General features: G+C 43.0%; 1 protein-coding gene across 3 annotated transcripts in view; it reads left to right on the top strand.

Annotated features, from left to right (window-relative positions):
• CPVL (carboxypeptidase vitellogenic like) overlaps positions 1 to 20,100 on the top strand; it is a 73,212-nt gene extending 53,112 nt beyond the window's left edge. For all 3 annotated transcript variants that reach the window (XM_060248713.1, XM_060248714.1, XM_060248712.1), the window contains exons 12-13: positions 3,301 to 3,483; positions 19,879 to 20,100. In XM_060248713.1, coding sequence (XP_060104696.1) covers positions 3,301 to 3,483; positions 19,879 to 19,980 — 285 coding nt within the window. In that variant the 3' untranslated portion in view covers positions 19,981 to 20,100. The remainder of the gene's footprint in view (positions 1 to 3,300; positions 3,484 to 19,878) is intronic.
• The last annotated feature ends 2,088 nt before the right edge of the window (positions 20,101 to 22,188 follow it).

Genomic DNA, 22,188 nt, shown 5'->3' with positions numbered 1-22,188 from the left:
AGTCCATAACCAGTTGAGAATGTGTGTAGACTGGTTTCAGCTTCTGTTCTTTTCATGCAATCTATGTTGGTGTCTGACAATGGAGACAATGGGCCTACAAGGGTATCTCTCTGCTTAGAGTAGCCCTGTGAATCATGGAAAGCACTATGCTGAATGAATTAGCAGACTTTCTCCAATTCAGAGTATACTGTGAGTTCTTAAGTTCATTATATGGGGATTTGCAGCCATACTGCAGCAAGTCCCAGCTGGCTGCTTTGTGTAAAAGCATTGCAGGGGCCCAGTTTGGATTGAGACCATGGTGTAGGAGGAGGAAAGACTCTGCACTGTTTTCTGAAGCTGAAATAGCCTAGTGGTGTTATTTGCCCTCTCAGGCCGTTTCGGTTTGGGAAACAGTAGCACAGGGGAAGGCAAGAGTCCCTCTTCCACTGCATCCCCAATCTGAATCAGGCCCCTGCAGTGCTTTGACATGAAGCTGACATCAGATGCTCATAACTGCATGCTATGAGTTGGCAACTAATAAAAATGAGACTTCACTTGTAATTTGCTGGCTATTTCACAAGAACAGGAAACAAAATAGTCAAGTGTCAACATGAACTTATAAAGGAATTGAAGTCTGACAGACCTCTATCCTTTAATAATGTCATGTATACACATCTGTGTGTTCTAAGTCTTCATAAAACTACAGCCTATTAAAAACTCGTCAGAAAAGCATAGTTAGTCTGAATAAGCAGTGCCAATTACATGATGCTAGTAGGATTGTAAAAGTGATGTTATTTTGCCTCACCAACTGGGCGGTGCTGTTTTTTACTACGTTGCGTCTACACTTATGCTAATTGCCCCCCGAGTCGGAATAAAGAGGCGGACACAAATAAATTGGTAAAAACTATGGGCCACGTTATTAAATAACACAGCAACAGCAAGGGCAACCAAACTGCAGCCAGGTCAGGGCCAGGGGTCTCCTCAGACCACTCCCCTGCCTTTTCCAGTGGGCGAGAGACCCAGCCCCCCAGCCAGAGCTGTGTGTCACAGCTCCCGTCAGGCAGGCCCAGCAGGGAGGCTTGCACCAGAGGGCCCAGACACCAGACGCGCGTCTCAGCAAAAGGCACCCATCCAGTTGAGTCTCCAGGACAGTCTGCATTCACACACCTAGGGTCACCAACACCCAAAGGTTGATCCTGCCAGACCCTAATTCCCCAAAAGGGGGAGGCTAACCAGTCCTCCCCAGGCTGCATGGCGCCATAAACCCAGTAAAACCTGCCCTAAAAAGTGACCAATCTATAAGAAGGCACCATCCCAAAGTCTATTCCCCAAACCACTGGTATGCTATGCAGGGTAGGCAAAAAACACACCCCAGTCATAAGCCAAACAGCCAGGGAGTAAAAAATTCCTACCCGGCCCCTCAAACAGAGGCGACCAGCAAAAGAAAAGCCTACATAACAAACAGGGCGGGCGGGAGGCCCGAGCACCGCAAAAGGACTGCATAGAGGGGAGCGGAGGCTTCTGAAGGCACGCAGAAGCCCCGCCCCCTGAAGGCATGCCAAAAGCGTGCTAGATTGCCCACTCTCTCCTCCAGAGGGGGCAAAATCTCCCCAGCAGCCACGCCACGATGCAGCGGGCTGCCGGAGGTTCCATTATTTCCATATAGTTGAGTGTAACAGCTGCAGAAAATTTTGCAGAGGCCATGGAGAATCAAGGTCTTTGAGGCATAGCTCCTTCATATAAACAGTGCAATTATTTTATTTGAGCTAGCTTCGGTGAGTCTTACAGAAAAGGCTTTTAACTCCACCAGGATTTTTTAGTAACAAAGAATTAATAGCTCATAGGAAACATGTGTGTATCACAGCCATACAATGAGTTCCAACTTGGCTTGAGCCCTAACAGTCTGCTGTTAGATCCTGATTGATACAAAACATATATGCTATTTGGGTATGAGCTTTAAAGAGAAACTTAAACCAGGTTTGTTTGATATGAGATGTTTTTGCACCAATAACATGTTCCCCTTGTTCTCTTCCTCCCCTCCCCTTTCTTTTAAGCAGTGTGAGCTGCATACTAATAGAGTCTTTATTTGAAGCCTTTCTTTTCCATTTACTAAGCCAGATATAAAGCTCAGATTTCTGGTCAAATCTACCACAGTAGCCTGCCAGGCATTTTGGTGGTGCCCTTTCTTCCCATATACAGCCCAGACCAAGAACAGATACTTGCTGGCAGTACTGCTTGGTGAACTATGCTTAAAGTTGCTAGTCCTAAAATATTTTTTATTGACACTGCTAGAATTATATCAATAGTATCATTTTCATTGCATTTGTATTTGAGGTGGTTGTTGTTTTAAGCCACCTTAAGTACGTGGAGAGGTAGTAAATAAACAATCATTGCCTTAATTATATTTGATTTACTTAGTGCTGATTTTTGTTTGTGTTCATGAACAGCCATTAGTTCATAGAACCATAACTTGATCCTGTAGTAACTGAGTGCAAAATGGAGGGAGAGGATCATAAACAGAAGAGGTTTGGGGGTTTAAAAAAATTCTGTTCTTTCACATTCCAACTGTGCATTGATCTTTGGCTTTAATTTATATAGGCTTAGAAATGATATTGGTGGCAGGAAGGGATAAATGAGTGGAAGCTTCACTATCTGTTCCTGGAATGTCCCTCCGGGGAGGGACGGTGGCTCAGTGGTAGAGCATCTGCTTGGGAAGCAGAAGGTCCCAGGTTCAATCCCTGGCATCTCCAAAAAAGGGTCCAGGCAAATAGGTGTGAAAAACCTCAGCTTGAGACCCTGGAGAGCCGCTGCCAGTCTGAGAAGACAATACTGACTTTGATGGACCAAAGGTCTGATTCAGTATAAGGCAGCTTCATATGTTCAATGTAATGCTTCATTTTATAAATCTGCAAGGTTCCCCCATGACAAATGCCCCTTGCACACATGAAGTGTGCATGTTGGGGAAGAGGTTCTGAGCTATCGTGGTTAAAATGGTGAACTAGTGTAGTGGTTAAAATGTTGTGAGTCCCAGATTCAAATCCCTACTGTGCCACAGAAATTTGCTGGGTGACCTTGGGCCAGTGACACACTCTCATCCTAGCCTACATCACGGGGTTGTTGTTAGGATAAAGTGGAGGAAAGGAGAATGTTGTAAGCCACTTTGAGTTTCCATTGGGGAGGGAAGTGAGGTATAAAAAAAAGTAAATAAAATAAATTTATTCTTTGGGTGGATGGGTCAGATTTAAGCCTTGCTGGCTTAACCTGTGTTTATCTAAATGTTGCCATTGTCTTATGTGTTGCTAACTTGTGTCTGTTTTCCAGGTTCTTTTATACAGTGGACAACTTGACATAATTGTGGCAGCCCCATTGACAGAGCGTTTTTTGCCTACAGTGCCGTGGGCCAAAGTGGAGGAGTACAAAAATGCTGAGAGAGTTGTATGGAAAGTACGTCCTGCAGATCCAGATGTAGCTGGCTATGTACGCCAAGCAGGTGAATTCTATCAGGTAAGAAAAAATTTCTCTACGATACAAAACTACATGATCAGGGTTCAAGCTCAGCTCCACAACTGGCTGCATTCTTTCATTTCTGGGTAAGGTAGTTGAGAGAGCGGTGGCAGAGAAGCTCCAGAGTTTCCTAGAGAATGAATTAATACGGGACTCATTTCAGTTTGGTTTGACACCGTCAAACTATGATCTGTTAACCCACCACCGCACTGATGTGGGGATTCAAGGGACAACCTTGAAGTGGTTTGTCTCCTTTCTCGAGGTGTGGGACAGAGGGTGGTGCAAGGGGAGAGAGTCTAACTGCAACACCCACTGGTATGTTGTTTCCCACAAAGGGCTATTTTCTTCCCAATGCTATTTAACATCTATATGTGCCCCCTTGCCCAACTGTTGTGGAGCTTTGGGCTGGGTTGTGTCACCAGTATGCTGACACCCAGCTATATCTGTTGATGGGTAGCTAGGTAGACACTGCCCCAGAAGATATGGCAAACGGATTGGAGGCCATGGTAGAATGGCTGAAACAGAGCAGTCTGAAGTTAAATCAATTGAAAATGGAGGTCTTGTGGCTGGGAAAGGGAGACCTGGGGTCGAGTATCCAGCTCCCGAATATGGACAATGTTCCTTTAACAGCAGCACAAACAGCACATACCCAGAAGAGTCTGGGTATGATTCCGGATACCTTCTTGTCAGTGGAGGCCCAGATCATGAATGTGGCCAAATCAGCATTTTCTGTCTATACCAGGTCCAGCAACTGGGACCTTCCTACTCACCCTGGTCAAGCCACTGTGATCCATGCAATAAATATTTATTTATTTATTTATTTATTTATTTCGATTTATATCCCGCCCTACCCCACCGAAGCGGGCTTACGACGGCTTACAACATAAAACTCTTAACAATAAATCAGCTTAAAATACATTAATAGTTAATACAATAAAATACATAAAAACACATTTATCAATATACCATGCTACATCCTCCCTGAGTCAGTTCTTCAAGTATTCCAATGTTCAAATATGCTGATGTTCGTGAATTCAGATAATCAGGTATCGGTCAGTTATATGCCAGCTGGAAGAGGGTTGTTTTACAGGCCCTGCGGAACTGTCCAAGATTCCACAGGGCCCTCACCACCTCCGGAAGCTGGTTCCATCAACAGGGAGCCGCAATCGAAAAGGCCCTGTCCCTAGTTGTTTTCAGATGGGCCTCCTTTGGCCCAGGGATTGTAAGGAGGTTCTGAGACCCCAATCTCAGCACTCTCTGGGGAACATGTGGAGAGAGACGGTCCCTAAGGTAGACAGGTCCTAAACCATAAAGGGCTTTAAAGGTCATAACCAGCATCTTGTACCGAACTCGGTATGCTATTGGCAGCCAATAGTTACCTTCAGACTAGATTATCACTCTACATAGAGCTACCCTTGAGACTGACCCAGAAACTGGTCCAGAATGCAGCAGTGTGGGTCCTTAACAGGAACTGTTATTAGAGCCCATATCCAACTGGTGCTCTGCCAGCTGCACTGGCTCCAGATTGAATATTGGATCAAGTTCAAGATATTGGTTTTGAACTTTAAAGTCCTTCACAGTCTAGAACCAACATTTCTTTGGGACTACGTTTCCTGGCATACCCCCCCCTCACTGCCCAAAGACCACTATGCTCTTCAAATAAAACACACTGATGGTCTCAGTGCCAAGGATTGTTCTTTTGGCCTCAACTTGAGCTAAAGCCTTTTCAGCAGTAGCTCCAGTTTGGTGGAATGCTCTTCTGAGCAAGATCCAGGCCCCATAGAACTTAGTTCAATTCTGCAGGGCCTATAAAATAGAGATGTACCACCCAGCATGCAGGTGAGTCTGGTGGAGTTCCTATTTATTTAGTTTTTTCTGCCTCTTCTCCCCCTCCTTTTTTCTTCCCGTGAATTTATTGTATGTTTGTAACTGTATTTTAAACTGTTTATTAATATGTTGTAATCCATTCTGAGCCCCACGATAGAAATGGTTCTCTGTTAGTGCTCAGCATTCCCTGCACCTGTGCACAAATGCACTTTGCAGTTTTCCCAGTTTAACTCTCCAGAGCTCCTATTTACTCCAAAGGGAATATGTACATGTATCAGTGGTACTGGAGAAGTTTTATGGAGATCATGGACCACCACAAAGACAAATAGGTGGATTCTAGATGAAATCAAGCCTGAATTCTCCCTAGAAGCTTAAATTACTAAACTGAGGCTGTCATAGCATAGCATGAGAAGAGAAGACTCCCTGGAAAAGACAGTACTGCTAGGGAAAATTGAAGGCACTAGAAAAAGGAAGAACCAACATGAGATGGATTGACTCAGTAAAGGAAACAATGGCTTTCGGATTGCAAGACCTGAGCTAGGCTGGTAACGATAGGACATTTTGGAGGACTTTACTTCATAAGGTTGCCATAAGTCAAAAGTGACTTTTTACAGTGCATAACACATACACAGGTACCAATATGTTTTTCCCTGTGAAGGCTGATAGCAAGGGTAGATCGGGGTGGGAAGGGAGGGAATTTTCACTGGGAGAAAGGTTATGATGTGATAATTAAAGTCCACCCTAAAATATGGTCTTTCCTGCTGTCAAAGTAATAAAATATCTCACTAGACAGCACCTGTTTTTAAACTGTGCCATCTCTAAACATGTTAGGTTATTTTCCTACACAACCTTATTTAGGAATAAACCTGATTGGACTTGTTAGCACTTCTGTCTAAATCTACTAGGGTTGTCATCTTCCAGATGGGGCCTGGAGATCTCCTGCTTTTACAACTGATCTCCAGCTGGGAGAGATCAGTTTCCCCAGAGAAAATGATTGCTTTTAAGGGTGGACTCTATGACATAGTACCATGCTGAGACTCCCCTCCTGTCCCCAAACCCTGCCCTCTCCTGGATCCACTCCCAGAGCCTCCAGATATTTTCCAACACAGATCTGGCAACCCTTATTAATTTATCTTCCCATATTCTGTAGGTTTGCCGAGAACTTGGGATGGAGTGTAGAAACCTGTAGTCTAGTTGTGCCATTAATTGCTGTTGTTCCTTCACCACTGTTTATTGGAAAGCACAGGAGTACTAGTAATATATGATCATGTTCCCACCACCTTGCAGCCTCGTACAGCTCGTGATGTGTCAGACCTAACTTCAAATGTTTCTTAGTTCAGTAGAGATTCCAGATTTCATGAAGAAATCATCATCTTTGGGGGAAGAAAGAAGTTTAATTGATTTTTACGGAAACTACGCAGCTGATCAGTGTTGCAATCTTTGATCACTGTTGACAAAGATGGCATTCATACTTAATGCCTGCTAGCAAAAAAACCAAAAAACGGCATGAGCTTTTTTTCCTGAACAACAGCTGCAGATACATAACTGAGTGTTTTGTATTGCGCTGCACTGGCTTGCCACAAGTGGTTCAGTGTGTTCGTGTGCATCATAATGAGCTTCATTGTGGGCTCTTGCAAGCAATCTCTGCTGCTACAATTCCTGTAACAGATTCTGGAACTCAGTCTCATATACTAAAAAAAACACACACACACATCTCATACAAACCCAGAAATCTATGGATAATGTGAATAGAACATTTTTCAACCCTGCCCGTCTTCTTGGCGTTTTCTGTAACTTGGCCAGTATCCAATGAGAAACAAAAATACAGAAATTTTGTTGTGTTCAGAATACGCTAAAAAAGAGATGCTAAAAAAAAAAACCCTTGAATTTTTCTGATCTACCCTTGGTTTGGGATAATTAAGAAGGGCTGAACTGCAAATTCAGTCCAGTCCAATGGGATTGGCACAATGTTGGTACAGCAACCATTATCCTTCATCTGTAATGTCATTTGGTGGTGCAGCATCTCTTAGAATAGGGACAAGGTTATGTTTTGTTAAATTGCTGTTTTAAAGCTGTTAAAGTTATTTAAGTGGTGCCACATACTCAGGAGGTGATATTTTTCTACAGGCTCAGTAGACAAGATAGCCATTATATAGCCACTTTTATAAATCTAATTTACAACACAGAAGTGTTATTAAAGGTAAATAATAATAATAATAATTTTTAATTTATATCCCGCCCTCCCTACCGAAGCAGGCTCAGGGCGGCTTACATAACATAACATAACATAAATACAACATTACATTAATAAAATAATAAACAACAAAATACCGCAATTTAAAGGTAGTCCCCTGTACCCAGCTTGCTGGGGGTAAAGTATAGATGTCTGGGGAAGGCAATGGCAAACCACCCCGAAAAAGCCTGCCATGAAAACATTATGTGACATCACCCCAGTGTCGGAAATGGCTGGTGCTTGCACAGGGGACATCTTTTTAGTCCCCTGTGAAGACCCTTTATTTGCTGTACCATCTGAAATTGGCTGACTGCTGCTAATATGAATCCACACAGTTTTGGCTTCACTAAAAAGTACCTGATTCTCTGCAAGTGTTTGGTGAAACCAGAATAGTAACCTGTAGCTACTTTAGATGGAATCAAATTGTTCAGACCAGGGCTTTTTTTGTAGAAAAAGCCCAGCAGGAACTCATTAGTATGCGAGGCCACACCTTTGACATCAACAATATTTGCATACTAGACCACACCTCTGACATCACCATCATTTGCATACTAGGCCACATCTCTGACATCACCATCATTTGCATACTAGGCCACACCTCTGACATCACCAAAAGTACTTTAATGTCTTTTTTTTCAGGTGTAACAATTCACACCTCAAAAAAGATATTCTAGCATTGGAAAAAGTCCAGAAATATATAGCCATGCATATACATATATAACGCCATAAATAAATAGCCATCCCAGAAAAAAAAATCAAATTCCAACACACTGCTCGATCACAAGAGCCAGCATGGTGTAGTGCTTAAAGAAAGAAAGAGAAATAAAGCAAATAGACAGGGAAAAAGACTGACTGACAGGGAGGGAGGGAGGGAGGAAGGAAGGAAGGAAGGAAGGAAGGAAGGAAGGAAGGAAGGAAGGAAGGAAGGAGTGGGAAAAGGCAAACAGGGAAAAAGAAATATTGACAGAAAGACTGACAGAAAGAAAGAAAAAGTGGAGGAGTGGAAAGTAAAGCAAATAGACAGAGAAAAAGAAAGACTGACAGAAAAAATGAATGAATGAAAGGGGGAGAAAGTTGGAAAGAAAGAAATAAAAGGAGAGGGAGGGAGGGGAAGGGGGAAATAAGGCAAACAGGGAAAAAGAAATATTGACATAAAAGACAGACAGATAGATAGAGTAGGGGAGTGGAAAATAAAGTAGACAGAGAAAAAGAAAGACATGACAGAAAGAAAAAATGAATGAATGAAAGGGGGAGAGAGTTGGAAAGAGAAAGAAACACTGACAAAAAGAAAAATAATGAAAGGGAGGGACGGAGGGAGAGAAGGGGAGACAGTTGGAAACATAGAGAAAAAAAGAAAAAGAAATGAAATAGAAAGAAAAAAGGAGGGAAGGAGTGAAAGAAAGGGGAAAGAAAGGAGGAAAGAAAGAAAAGAAGGAAAAGAAAGGAAAAGAAATAAAGAAACTGAAAAGGGATGGGAGCAACTCACCTGTAAAACTGCTGACTCCCAAGAAGCCTGGGCTCTGCAGCTTGACTCCCAAGCCCTGCTGGCCAGATGGATGTTGGGAGGCCCTGCACAAGTGCGGCTGGTCTCCCTAAACCCCGCCGGCCAGCTGGACGTCAGGAGGCCCCCACACAAGCGCGGCAGGCCTCCCTGAATCCCGTCGGACAGCTGGACGTCAGGAGGCCCCCACGCATGTGCAGCTGGCCTCCCTGAACCCCGCTGGACAGCGGGACGTCAGGGGCCCCCCGTGTAAGTGCAGCTGGCCTCCGTGAACCCTGCCCAACACCTGGACGTCCAGAGGCTCCCACGCAGCCGTGGTTGCCCTCCCTGAACCCCGCTGGACAATGGGACATCAGGAGGCACCCGTGCAAGCGCGGCTGGCCTCCCTAAGCCCCCCCTGACACCTGGACATCTGGAGACCCCGCACAAGCCCAGCTGGCCTCCCTGAGCCCTGCTCAGCAGCGGGGGAAACCGCCCAGGCTGAGCCGGAACGCTGCCCGGGCCAGCCGGAATGGTGTTCCAGTGTGTTCTGGCTCAAAAATAGCCCTGATTCAAATAATATAAATTAAAGCGTTGCCTTTTGCAGTCTGCAAACTTCCAGGTTTATAGATATTTTGGATATGGTGTAGGTAATCACTATCTACCCTATTATCTTTTGCTAGGATAAAATTGTTCAATTAATATGCAGTTTAAAAACAAATCCTGTTGGATTTTTCACAGTAATTTGAGAATTCTTGGCTTGGTTAGCAACAAGTTTAGATTCCACTTCCAGTCATGTGGCTAAGTGCTTCTCTGAAACCAGGTACGTCTAAGGTTTTTGGGAAGATTGCTGAATTGCAGTAAGTCAATATGAATAAATGTATTTCTAGATGAAGGCTGTTAAATAGATTTGGGATAGTAACTGCCAATGGCAGCTGGTTCCCAGCAAGAAAAATCTTGGCTTTGTTGAAGTCTTTGTCAGACATAAAATACAGTTATTTGCTTCATACTTTGAAGATGAGCTAAGTTCTTAATGCCACACATTATGACATTACTTTTCTAGAACCGTCTGTGTATTTGTAAAGGTATGTTTTGGTATTTCATATGGCTGAGTTTGTGAACTACATACAGAAATGTTGATTTTGCTGTGTCTTTTTGAATAGTTATTTGGTTACCAAAATGTATGCTGGACTGTAGTTCTGTCCTAAGCAGAGATACATCATTCTGAATCAGTGGGCTTAGAAGGGTTCAACTCTTCTTAGGATGGCACAGTTAATGTATAGTTCTTCACTCCCCCCCCCCCCATAGCCATTTCTGCTGAAGACTAGATTTGTGATCCTGATGTACCCATAATTAATTACTAGCAGTTGTAAGAGGTGTTCCCCACCACATGCAAATAAAGGGTTTTCAAGCATTGGAGAGTAATGCTTGGAGGGGGGGGGAGCAGAACCCCTTCCCCTCAAAACCACCTCCTTTGTCAGTTACAAGGTTACAAAAAACCTTGTAAGGGCAGGAGGATAATGTGTGGCCTTAACTGGAAATAGAGATCTGATCTTTCTGGCCATCATTTTCTGTCAAGGAATATGCTAGTTGTAGTGTCTTTCTCCCCTCCTTCTCAATTTTTCTCTCCTTCCCAATTCAATTCAGGAGGAAGAGAAAAATGCAAATCCCATAATGGCCCAAAGTCAGGGAGCTGTATTGACAGTTTAAAAAAGGAAGAAGCAGTTACACAATGATTATATTCTGTATCTAATAAACCCTTCCAGTTGCCATTTTCTTGCTTGTGAATAAAGGAATTAGCAAGAAATGACTCACAGTAGAGACAACTCCATTTTAAAATGGTTGAGGCTTTTTTAAAAATCTTTTTTTTTTTTTTTTTGCATTTCAAGCATTTGAAATTTCTTGGCATCATTAGTACTTAGCTTCCTTCATTTGGAAAATTACTCAGGGCATTTTTGCACTGACCTTAATCGGCAGCGACGCCCCTCTTCACCGCGCAGGATCTGCGCGGATTTTGCACCAATTGCCACGGAGCAGCCGGAAGAGCCGCAAAGTTCTGTGGCTTTTGCGGCACAAATGGAAACTGGTTTTTGGCGGTTTCCATTTGCGCCGCAAAAGCCGCAGGACTTTGCGGCTCTTCCGGGTGCTCCGCGGCAATTGGTGCGAAATCCGCGCAGATCCTGCGCGGTGAAGAGGGGCGTCACTGCCGATTAAGGTCAGTGCGAAAACGCCCTCAGTCTTTCATTGGCTTTGGGGTGGCATAGTCTTTGTATAACACACCCTGGCACTTGGCCAACGAAATAACAACTTGGTTTCTAAGAATTCAGTTTGGGGTGAGGGGGGTTGTATTTATGTGTATTTATGTTGTATTTATGTGTGCATGTATGAGTGTGTGTAAACCTGGAAGTCATAGCGACCTCTGGTGACTGAATAAATCCTGCCCCTGCCTCCCAACTCCTGGTATTCCAAGGAGGTTTCCCATCCAAGTACTTGCCAGAGTCAACCCTGCTTAGCTTCCAAGATCTGACAAGATTGGGCTTGCCTGGGCTATCCAGACCATAGAAAATTCAGTTAATTTTTGAGCAGGTATACCTGTTCTTGGATGTTCAGCTTACCTTTTGGCCTTCCTAAGGCCTATTGAAGAAGTTATCCATAAGCATACAGGCAAGCTACAAGCTGATAGGTTCCATTAACCTAGGTATCATTTCTGGGGATTCAGTCTGACAGACTGATTGGCTGAAAGTTGTTTGATCTTAGGAGAAGTTTCTCACTGTTGTTTCTCTGAAAGCTTGTCGTTATGTAAGTGAATCCATTTGTTACCAAATGGTGTTCTTGCCTGGCTCATTGGAGCCTGAAGGACTGAGCTTGGGGACTGGGGAACAAAGGGCAGTAGGATCCAAATCTGAACAGCCCTGCTCCAATCACAGGCCCCCTGCTGGTTTGAATGACCCAATAACGTGCTAGCGCAGGAACCCAGTGTTGTATATAGTTGGCCCAGCGGGCCCCGTTCCTCAGTCTTGTTAGTGCAGCCACCTACCATGCTGTACTCAATAAAGAGCTTGTTATCACTAGCACCTCGCCTCTTCCTTGCCTAAGAACCCACTATATTATACTTGTATTCTTTGATCTTAGCCCTGTTGCTTCCAACATACTCTTTATTCTTCCTCTTCACTTATTCATTTCCTGTTATTTTTACTTTCCTAGAGTTCACCCATTTCATAAGGTATTTTTGCTCATTATCTGTCCAGTGACTTCCTAAGCTTCTGACCAGGCAAGATGAGAATGTAGACATGAATGACCACTGATAATCAATTAAATTATAATAAAACCTGTTTGAAGCTCAGTCAGCAAAAGCCACATGTTGTACATAAACTGTGAAGTGTAGTAAGTGATGTCTTCAACGGTAATAGTAGACTTTACTGGTCCCCCAGTACATTGCAGCCAATGAATAAATCTCATGTTTCTGACCCAGCTGGTTCTGCTACATGACACTGCTCATTATTCCCAACAAGCCACAGTGCTTCTTGTGAAGCCAGTCATTGGCCAGCTGTGCTGTCTTGCTAGTTAGTCATCTTCAAAGAACAGCTTGGTTCTTCCTGCCATTTGCCTGTCTGCTTATGACACATCTGTTTTGCAGCATTTTGCTTGCTGGCTTAAATGGCTGTGCACACATGGAGGTATCCACAAGAAGGGACCACAAAGAACCAGTTCTCTAAAGGTGATAGAGACAGATGATGCTTTTCATTTGCAAAAGGCTTTATGTGTTTTTTTTATCTCTTGATAGCCAAAACATTTGATCTGTTGTTGAACTAAGGCTAGAAAATGTCACTGATGGTTATAGTATTCCTTATGATGGCAAAGTGTTATTCTCACATATGAATAATTTCCATTCTGAATTAAGAACAAAACAGTAGTAATAGGGAAAAGCCCTCCAAAAGCAAAATATCTGTAATATCTGTCTTCTACTGGTATTGTCTCCTAGGACTGATGTTAAGAGGGTTACTTGTTCTGAATGTGAAGGCTTGTTTATTTTATTTATATAAAACATTTTTGCTTACTCTTTCTACCCAGTTCTGAGTCCCCAAGGCAGCCGACAATAAAACATTTTAAAAGCATTTAAAATACAAATTCATATAAAATATTTTTTTAAACAACAAAATGTGTAAAAACCAGGGTGTGCACCACGTTTTTTGGCACCTGCCTCTGCCCTCCAGAGGCATGCTGGAGGGGGAGTGCACCCGCTACCGCATCACTTCGCCAAACAGGTAGCAAAGACTTCGGCTCGCGCCAGGAATGGCAAAGGTTCCCACAGGCAGCATCTGCTGGGGCCATGCAACAAGGGCAGGCCAGCAAAGGTGCAGCTGTGCTTGACCATTGTCTTGGGGCTCTATGCAGAAATCGCCCCCCCCCCCCCCCCGGCTGGTGTGGCCATTCCTGCCAAAGCCTCCACAGCTGGTCCAGATCCAAAGCCTTGCTGCCAGATTCCCTGGCTGCAGACAAACCTGGCCAGGAGCCACTGGGCCTGTGCAGCTGCCAGCCCTTTCCTCCGCACTGCAGATGGCCAGTCCTCCCTGGGAAGCAGTCGACCCTGGAAGGAAGCCCCTTGGAGCCAGTTCTATAAAGCTCCCTATAAATAGCTAAAAGTTAAGAAAATAATGTATGTAGAAAAGAGATTGCATCTAAAAGTAAGCAGAGCTGTTATCACCTTATTCTCTAAGTGCAGCTTGTGTGCCACCATATTGGCCTTCTAGCTGCTGATGCTGCCACTGCTTGGCAGGGGCCACATGGCGGCAGGGCTGTGGGCCAGGGGTGGTGGCACAGGGGTGAGGGTGGTGGCCCAGAGCAGGAGCTTGCTGTTGGACGCCAGTAGCAGCATGGTGGGTGCTAGGAAGAATTCAGGCAAGCCCAGGTTCAGACTGCACTCTTTGCTGACAGCCCACACCAGGCTATGCAGGCAGGGGGCAGCAAGGGTGAACGTGGTGGTGGCAGTGGGGGGTGGGCAGAGGTGGTGCACTGGGATTGGGAGGGGGCACGCATCACCCCTGTGGCCAACTGGCACCCTAGGTAGCAGCCTACTAGGTAGCACCGGCCTGGATAAAAACACATAAACTGAGAGGAGGACCAATAAGACTTAGTGAGGGAACACCAAACCAAACAAAAGTCTTCACCCACTGGTGGGAGACAATGCTAGAGGGAGTCAGATAATTTTCCCTGGAGTTGGCACCACAACTGAGAAGGCACTTTGTTGGGTTGTCACATGTCTAGCCTCAGGTGGAGGGGCACCCAAAATAAGGCCTCTGAACATGATCACAGTCCTTGGATATGTCCATACGGGAATAGCCGTATGTGTGTGTGTAGGTAGTGTGTTCCCAAGTTTTATAGGGCTTAAAGTTTGGTGTAGTGGTTAAGTGTATGGACTGTTATCTGAGAGAACCAGGTTTGATTCCCCACTCCTCCACTTGCACCTGCTGGAATGGCCATGGGTCAGCCATAGCTCTGGCAGAGGTTGTCCTTGAATGGGCAGCTGCTGTAAGAGTTCTCTCAGCCCCACCCACCTCACAGGGTATTTGTTGTGGGGAAGGAAGATAAAGGAGATTGTGAGCCACCCTGAGACTCTGAGATTCGGAGTGAAGGGCGGGATATAAATCCAGTATCATCTTTCTTCTTTAATACCAGCACCTTGAATTGAGCCCAGAAGCAAATTGGGAGCCAGTTTAGATGGAATAAAACTGGCATTATATATTCATACAGCCCACTCCAATCAGAGTCTGGCTGCAGCATTTTGTAATGGCTATAGCTTCCAGACAGTCTTCAAGGGCAGTCCCACATAAAGCACATTGCAGTAATCTCGTTAGTAGCCATTAACTAATCAATTATCCTTGAATCTGTATAATCCCCATTTAAAGCCATCAATACTAGTGGACATCACATCTACTGGCAGTGGATTCCACAGTTTAACTAACCTAATAGTATACTTCCTTTTGTCTGCCCATCAGCTTCATTGCCCCAAGTTCTAGAATTATAAAAATGAGGTAAAAAGTTATCTTCATCTCATGCATAATTTTATAAACTTTTGCCTTGTTCCTCTTTAGTAATATTTTTCTAAAGAGAAAAGCTGTGACTCTTTTCTCATAGAAAACCATCTTGTTGCCCTCTTCAGAACTTTTCCAGCTCTGCAGTACCATTTTTGAGATATAGTGTTGAGAACTGTTCATGGTATTCCAAATGAGGCGACAGCATACAGTGGTATTACAATACAATAGTGACCAGTTTGTTTTCAGTCCCTTTCCTAATAATCCCTAGCATGAAGTCTGTCTGTTTTGCTGTTGTTTCACAGTGACATTTTAATCAGGCTATGCACCACAACTCCAAGATCTCTTTCCTTCTAAGTTTTTGTCAGTTGGCATATGTTTAAAGTTTAGGACACCATCAACATACTGAAATGCATTCTGTTCTCACAAGTGTGAATATAAAAAGTATAGCCCTCTACTTACTAAAGCAGTGTTGTTTTGAAATCTCTGCAACAAAAGATTGGGCTGGTTTGTTTAAAATGAGAACTGTATCTCCTCCTTTTCACATTTTTCAAAAAAATTATCCAAGGACCTCAAGATAGTAGTCATGGTTCCCTTGTCTGCCATTTTATCTTCACAAGTGGAGCTGGGCTGAGGGGAAGAAAGGAATCTACAGTTTACCCAGCACCCTTCATAGCTAAGTAGGGATTGGAACCAGAGAGTTACACTGCAGCCCTCTTCTCTTGCTTTCTATTGCTGTGGCTTTCAGGACTAGAGTTTCCAAAGTTTATCTTGTCCCTTTTCAAAGTAGCAAATAATAAACAGTCCTTCCAACCCTCTACCCAGCAGGATACTGGTTGCTGCCCAGTTTGTCTACATCCTGTGGCTGACATTTTAACCCTGAGCATATAAATTGTGTCCTGTCTGTCCAATAGTTGAGCTTTTGGATCTAGCGGGCCAAGCTGCAAACTATTTAGATGTTTTTATATATATATATATATATATATATATATATATATATATATATATATATATATATATATATATATATATATTTATTTATTTAAAATGAGGTCATTCTTTTTCTTCCTTGAGCTGACTCTGAGGTACAAGCCCCTTCTGCGGATGTACATTAACAAAGCCATTTTGCATTCATGATATGATTAAAGCAGCTGACCAGCAGATGCATATTTTTAACATACTAGGATTTAGCTTCCTTTTAGGTCTTTCGAATATCCATGATCAGGCAGCACTGTTACATCCTACAGCCGCTGCCCTCCCTTACTTTCAAATGTGGAGGTCAAAGAGGAAATTTGGGTCACAGTAAATATAAGCAAAGGCTTTGCATTCCACTGTTCCTTTTCTGTCCTGCATTGATGCCATTTGGAACAGAGCCCTGTGAGCTCTGCTGGCTAATTTCCCCCCAATACTGTGTTTGTGCCTTTGAAGCTGGATGGAACAGAAGAAGAAATGCAGCTGTTTACTGCTCTGACTGAAACAGTCCTTTTTGTGATCCCCCCCCCCCCGTTTTTGTAATTAAGGTTCAAGCCTGGAACAGCCTCCATGGAGCATTTAGCAGTGTCTAGTCAGGGCAGTGATTGGATAAGAGTGAGGTGCACCGTCTGGAAGGTTGTAAAGTATAGCCAGCATTTGTTTTTCAAACTGATCCCAAAGCCAAAGTAAAATGAGTGTGGTGGCTGCGGTTTAAAGCAAGTTAACATAAGGGTAGAGTGTGCATCCCAAATAAATTACCACATCTGGTTCCTGCGAGGGGAAAGACCAGCAGTGGATTGTGCCTGAAACCTGAACTCTTTCTCACCCCTTAAAAGGATGTTCTTTTCTTGACAAAGTCAAGATGCTGAGCTGTGGCTATATCCCCAAGCTTTCAGTATTTTTCTGACCCTGGCACACCAACTAATTGTGCAGTGTTAACCTTAAAGGAGAAAATAAAGTGTGTGCGTGTGTTGGCTCTATGTATAATAAAATCACATAAACCCTTTTTATTTTGAACGATGAACGTCTGTTGAAGCTAATTTTCACACACATTTTCTTGGTGCAACAGCAATCCAGATACAGCCCTTGCCACCAATAAACGAGGCATTTATGGAGAAGTCCCCCTCCTCTTCCACTGATGTGCTTTTGGATGGTGTACTCTCTTAATCATCTTGTATAGATACCCCAGATTAGTGTGTGCATGTTAGAGAAAGTCTGTACAACCTAGACTGGGGGGATGTGGTAAGTGCAAGGTGTAAAAACTCACAATTACTGTATATTTTTTATTGTTTATTAAGAAGACCACTTTGTAGAAGACTACTACTGTCCTCATGCAAGTAGGCCTTCTGATTTCTGCTCTGGAAGCTCTGAATTCACAAAGTTCTTTTTGTCTCTCCCTCCTTCCCCAGTATTTTTGTATTTGTGTGTGTGTTTGTATGTGCACACACGTTTGTGTATGAACGTGGAAGTCATGTTGACCTCTGATGGCTGATCTCTGGTGGCTGACCCCTGCTGTGGGCATGGAGGATGTTCAGAGAGGTGGCTGAATAAATCCTGCCCTTGTCTCTAGTTCTGGTATTCCAAGGTCACCCATCCAAGTACTTGCCAGAATTGACCTTGCTAGCTTCTGAGATCTGATGAAATTGAATTTGCCTGGGCTATCCAGGTCAGGGCTGAATTGACAGAGTTCTGTATCTGTAGCTGGTATCTGAATCACAGCTTATGAATGTTGCTTGTCATCTTGTTAAGGGTGTCTGTTCTGACTTCAATGCCTATACTGAAGTACAGAACTGTGATGCGAATTGAACATCAAGTAGCTAAGCCCTTGAAAGATTTATATGGTAGAGATTTAACACAATACATGCCAAAAAAGCCCTTTTTGTGGTAATGCTAGTAAGGAAATGGCACTGTGACCTTCCTTTAAAAAAAAAAAAGACTGTTCAGATTTAATTGCTTTGCTGCCAAACTCATTTTAATCCTAAAGGCTGTATTATAAAATACAAATATCACTTCAGTGTCCTTCAGCTAACTTTGTTCTTCCACAGAAGTCACTGTGCCAGAATGCTGCCAAGACGGAAGTCTGGCTCTTTTTCTCCTTCAAGGCTCCCGACTTTGATTGTTGGCGCCAGCAAAGATACTCTCTGGAGTAACATCAAGACATTGTCCCAATGTTGTTTACTTCTAGCATATAGTGATGGAAGAATATCTGATCAGTTCAGACAAACTTGAGAAAGACAGAATCTGAGAATGAAAATACCAAAGAATTAGAAAAGCAGCTTGAATTAACAATTCTTTTTTAAAAAATCTATTGCATTACCAAAGCTCACTTTTTAATGTTGATTAACTTGGTACACATGCAACGGGGTGAGGTAGTAAGGAAGCAGCAGAGTCCTGAAGTGGTAGACAGGATCACACTATTTCAGACTGCAGGTGAAGGAAAAGTTGTTGAATAATTTCCCTATTTTTTTTAAAAAAAAACTCTTCTACAAATAAATAACTAGCACTCCAGGCACCTGTCTTTTTTAAATTTATTTATTTTTAAACAGAGTTTTACTAAGGAGCATTAAAAACTGACATTCCCAGCCTGCAGTTGCTGTTACTCTCTCAGGAGTCTACCACCGCATCCTGCTGTTTGTCTTGGCCAGTATTGTTATAGTCATCCTTCTGTTTGAAATAAGAACCAAGTGTTTTACTTGCTTGTAGCCACCTTATCTCCGTGGCCTGGAGAGAACACTTGCAACTCTTTTGAGGCATGTGATTGTCATTCTTTATGCTGAGATGGAATGATAAGCTAGGATTTGAACCAGTCTCATTGACCAACAAGAGCCCTGTGGTGCAGAGTGTTAAAGCTTCAGTACTGCAGTCCTAAGCTCTGCTCACGACCTGAGTTTGATCACTGGTGAAGCTGGGTTTTCAGGTAGCCAGCTCATGGTTGACTCAGCCTTCCATCCTTCCGAGGTCAGTAAAATGAGTAACCAGCTTGCTGGGGGGGAAACGTAGATGACTGGGGAAGGCAATGGAAAACCACCCCGTAAAAAGTCTGCTGTGAAAACGTGAAAGCAACGTCACCCCAGAGTCGGAAATGACTGCTGCTTGAACAGGGGACCTTTCCTTTCCCATTGACCTTGCTCTACCACATTATACTGTATCAGTCCAGTCCAAATTGATAACTGAGCTGTAATGAGCTAGTAAGGTACAGTGATTCAATGATAGATTTGGATGTGTGTGTTTGTAGGAGTATGTTGAAAGTATTTTATGTTTGTGAATGCAACAAAACACACACATTGCTGGGAAGATGTTGTCTTATTTTGTCCTTATTATGACAGCTTACTTAATTTTCTGCCACTTTCTTTGACCTCCAAATATATCCACAGGCCCATCAGCCTATGGGCCAATTCTTGCTTCGTTTTTTGGTCCAGAACACTTATCCTTATTCAGCCAACAATTATGAAGGCATGCATATAGTACTGAATATCCCCTGAAAAATTTCTGATGTGGTTGCCCACATGGAAAATGGGGAGCACAGAGAGCGGGTTGCACATGGAAGGCTGTGTGTACATATATGTGGAAACTGTTTCATTTATTACTCATCTGTTTCATTTCATTGTGCAGTCTATTTCATTTCTATTAACACTATGACACTATCTTGCTTACAGTACTTGCAGCTGGTGCATTAATAATAATAAACTTTTATCTGCTCTGAACATATCTTTCTGCAGGATTAACACAGCTACAAAAACCTGGCTGTAATTTTTGGGGTGTATTTATATAGACCAAAGTTTACACTGAATAGGCAGCAACATTTCTTTTTTTCCTGGGCTTTAATTTTTTATTTATTTACAATTTTACAGGTCATTGTTCGAGGTGGAGGACACATTCTGCCATATGACCAGCCAGAAAGATCTTTGGACATGATTGACAGGTTTATATTGAACAAAGGATGGAAACCTTAATGGATACTGAAAGACAGATTTAATGCTGTGGTCCTTCTGAAATTCTCAACAAGAGAGTTAAATAGCCTTTAGACAGACTTTGCCCAAGGACATTACAATAGTAAAACAAATATTAATGTTTGATCTGTTTTTTTTTTTAACTGAAAAATCTGTAGTGGTAAAGCTGCAGTGCAAAGGTAAAATCCATCTGGGTGCCATGTTAAGTAAAACAATACTTCAGGTAGTTCTAGAAAAAACAAGATGCAGAGATGGTTCCAGAGTCCAGGCTCCTGGAATAACTAATATTTATTTGTACAACGTGCAATTGTCTGCCTTTTCCAAAAACACACTTTAACAGGATTTTTTTTTTTGCATAAAAAAATGGAGTTGTCATTTTAGAAAGGGAGAAGAAGAGATTGGATTTATACCCTGCCCTTCAGTACCCAAAGGAGTCTCAGTGTGGCTTACAATCTCCTTTCTTTTTCCCTCCTTACAACAGATACCCTGTGAGGTAGCTGGGGCTGAGAAAGCTCTCCCAGATCTGCTGTTAAGAACAGCTTTGAGAGAACTTGTGGCTGACCCAAGATCACATCAGCAGGTGCAAGTGAAGGAGTGGGGAATCAAACCCGGTTCTCCCAGATCAGCGTCCACACACTTAACCACTACACTAAACTGGCTCTCTGTGGCACATCATTTTCCAAATACCCCGAGACTAAGTATATTTGTATCTACAGATGGCTACATGTTACACTAGCTCTGTACAAACTATTGTAATGAACTCCTTTCATGTAATTTTAACTTGGCTGTTATCCGTAGGTACTCAATTCCATGTAAAGTGAGGTGGGAACAAAAGTTCCAAAGAGCATTTACATCTATTTATGAACAGAATCTGAAGCACTCTGTCCATTTCAAACCTTGCTATCTTTCCCCACCACCACCCATTTCCAGCACATTCGATTCCAGGTTGTTGTTTTTCTAGTTCTATCTTCTGTGCTATAATCTTGCGTGAATATAGCAATACAGTGATGCAGTGTCATCAGCCAGATGCTTGCAGCTGTTAAGCTTCATAGAACAAGGTTTGTTTGTTTGCTTACTTCTTTTGTACATCCCCCCTTTCTCTCCAATGGGAACCCATTCTCTTTTCCTCCATTTTATTCTCACAACCACCTTGTGAAGTAGAGTAGGCTGAGAGCAGGTAAATGGTCCAAAGTTACCCAGTGAGCTTCCATGTTTGAGGATTAAATCTTGAGACTCCCAGATTGTAGTTCAACACTCTGCTGAAGAAGATGATGATGATATTAGATTTATACCCCACCCTACATTATGAATCTCAGAGTGGCTTACAATCTCCTTTACCTCCCTCCCCCCCCACACACACACCAGACACCCTGTGAGGTGGGTGGGGCTGAGAGAGCTTTCTCAGAAGCTACCCTTTCAAGGACAGCTCTGAGATAGCTATGGCTGACCCAAGGCCATTCCAGCAGGTGCAAGTGGAGGAGTGGGGAATCAAACCTGGTTACCCCAGATAAGAGTCTGCACACTTAACCACTACACCAAACTCGGCACTGGTCATTGCAAGCACAGTGATGTCACACAGCATTGGTATATAGCACAAAAGTTAAAATAATAAAAACATTTTTAAAAGCTGTAATAGGTGTGGGGGGGGGAGAAGTACTGCAGACATTTCAAACAACGCTCCATAGTGGTTCAGAAGCACACAGAACACTGGAAAACAATAAAAGCAACTCAAGGCCACTTTGCCAATGGGACACAAGCACCTTTGTGTGGAAAGGTAAACAAGTTCTGTTAGCAACCAGTAGCTAACAACCACAACAAAGGCTGTGCAAAAGATGCCATAAAAAGTGAACTAAGCTTTTGCTTTTGAAATAAATGCTTCAGGATCCCACATGTAGCCAATTAAAAAAAAATTATTCTGGGTTGCATGAGCTGGTATTTGTTGTCTCTATTGCCAAAACTCTCTGTGATGCCAAAATTTCATTATTGGAACTCCAGATAAAGGGAGAGTATCTGGATTGGGACCAAGTGCTGATGGGTGAAATTCTCCCCCTTGTACACATACCATTTCCTTAATAGGAAATGCAGGTTCCCCTGCCATGCTTAAAAAATGGGTATGATATAGGTATCTTTCTTTCTTACTTTACCAGAGCTTAAAACAGCCCTTAAGCATTTTTAATTAGGAAAACAGTGGGGATGGAGGAAAGCAAATCT

The sequence above is a fragment of the Heteronotia binoei genome, chromosome 10 (genome assembly GCF_032191835.1).
Source record: "Heteronotia binoei isolate CCM8104 ecotype False Entrance Well chromosome 10, APGP_CSIRO_Hbin_v1, whole genome shotgun sequence".
NCBI lineage: Eukaryota > Metazoa > Chordata > Lepidosauria > Squamata > Gekkonidae > Heteronotia > Heteronotia binoei.
The sequence above is the reverse complement of the archived record's forward strand: the minus strand, read 5'-3'. Positions and strand labels throughout refer to the sequence as shown.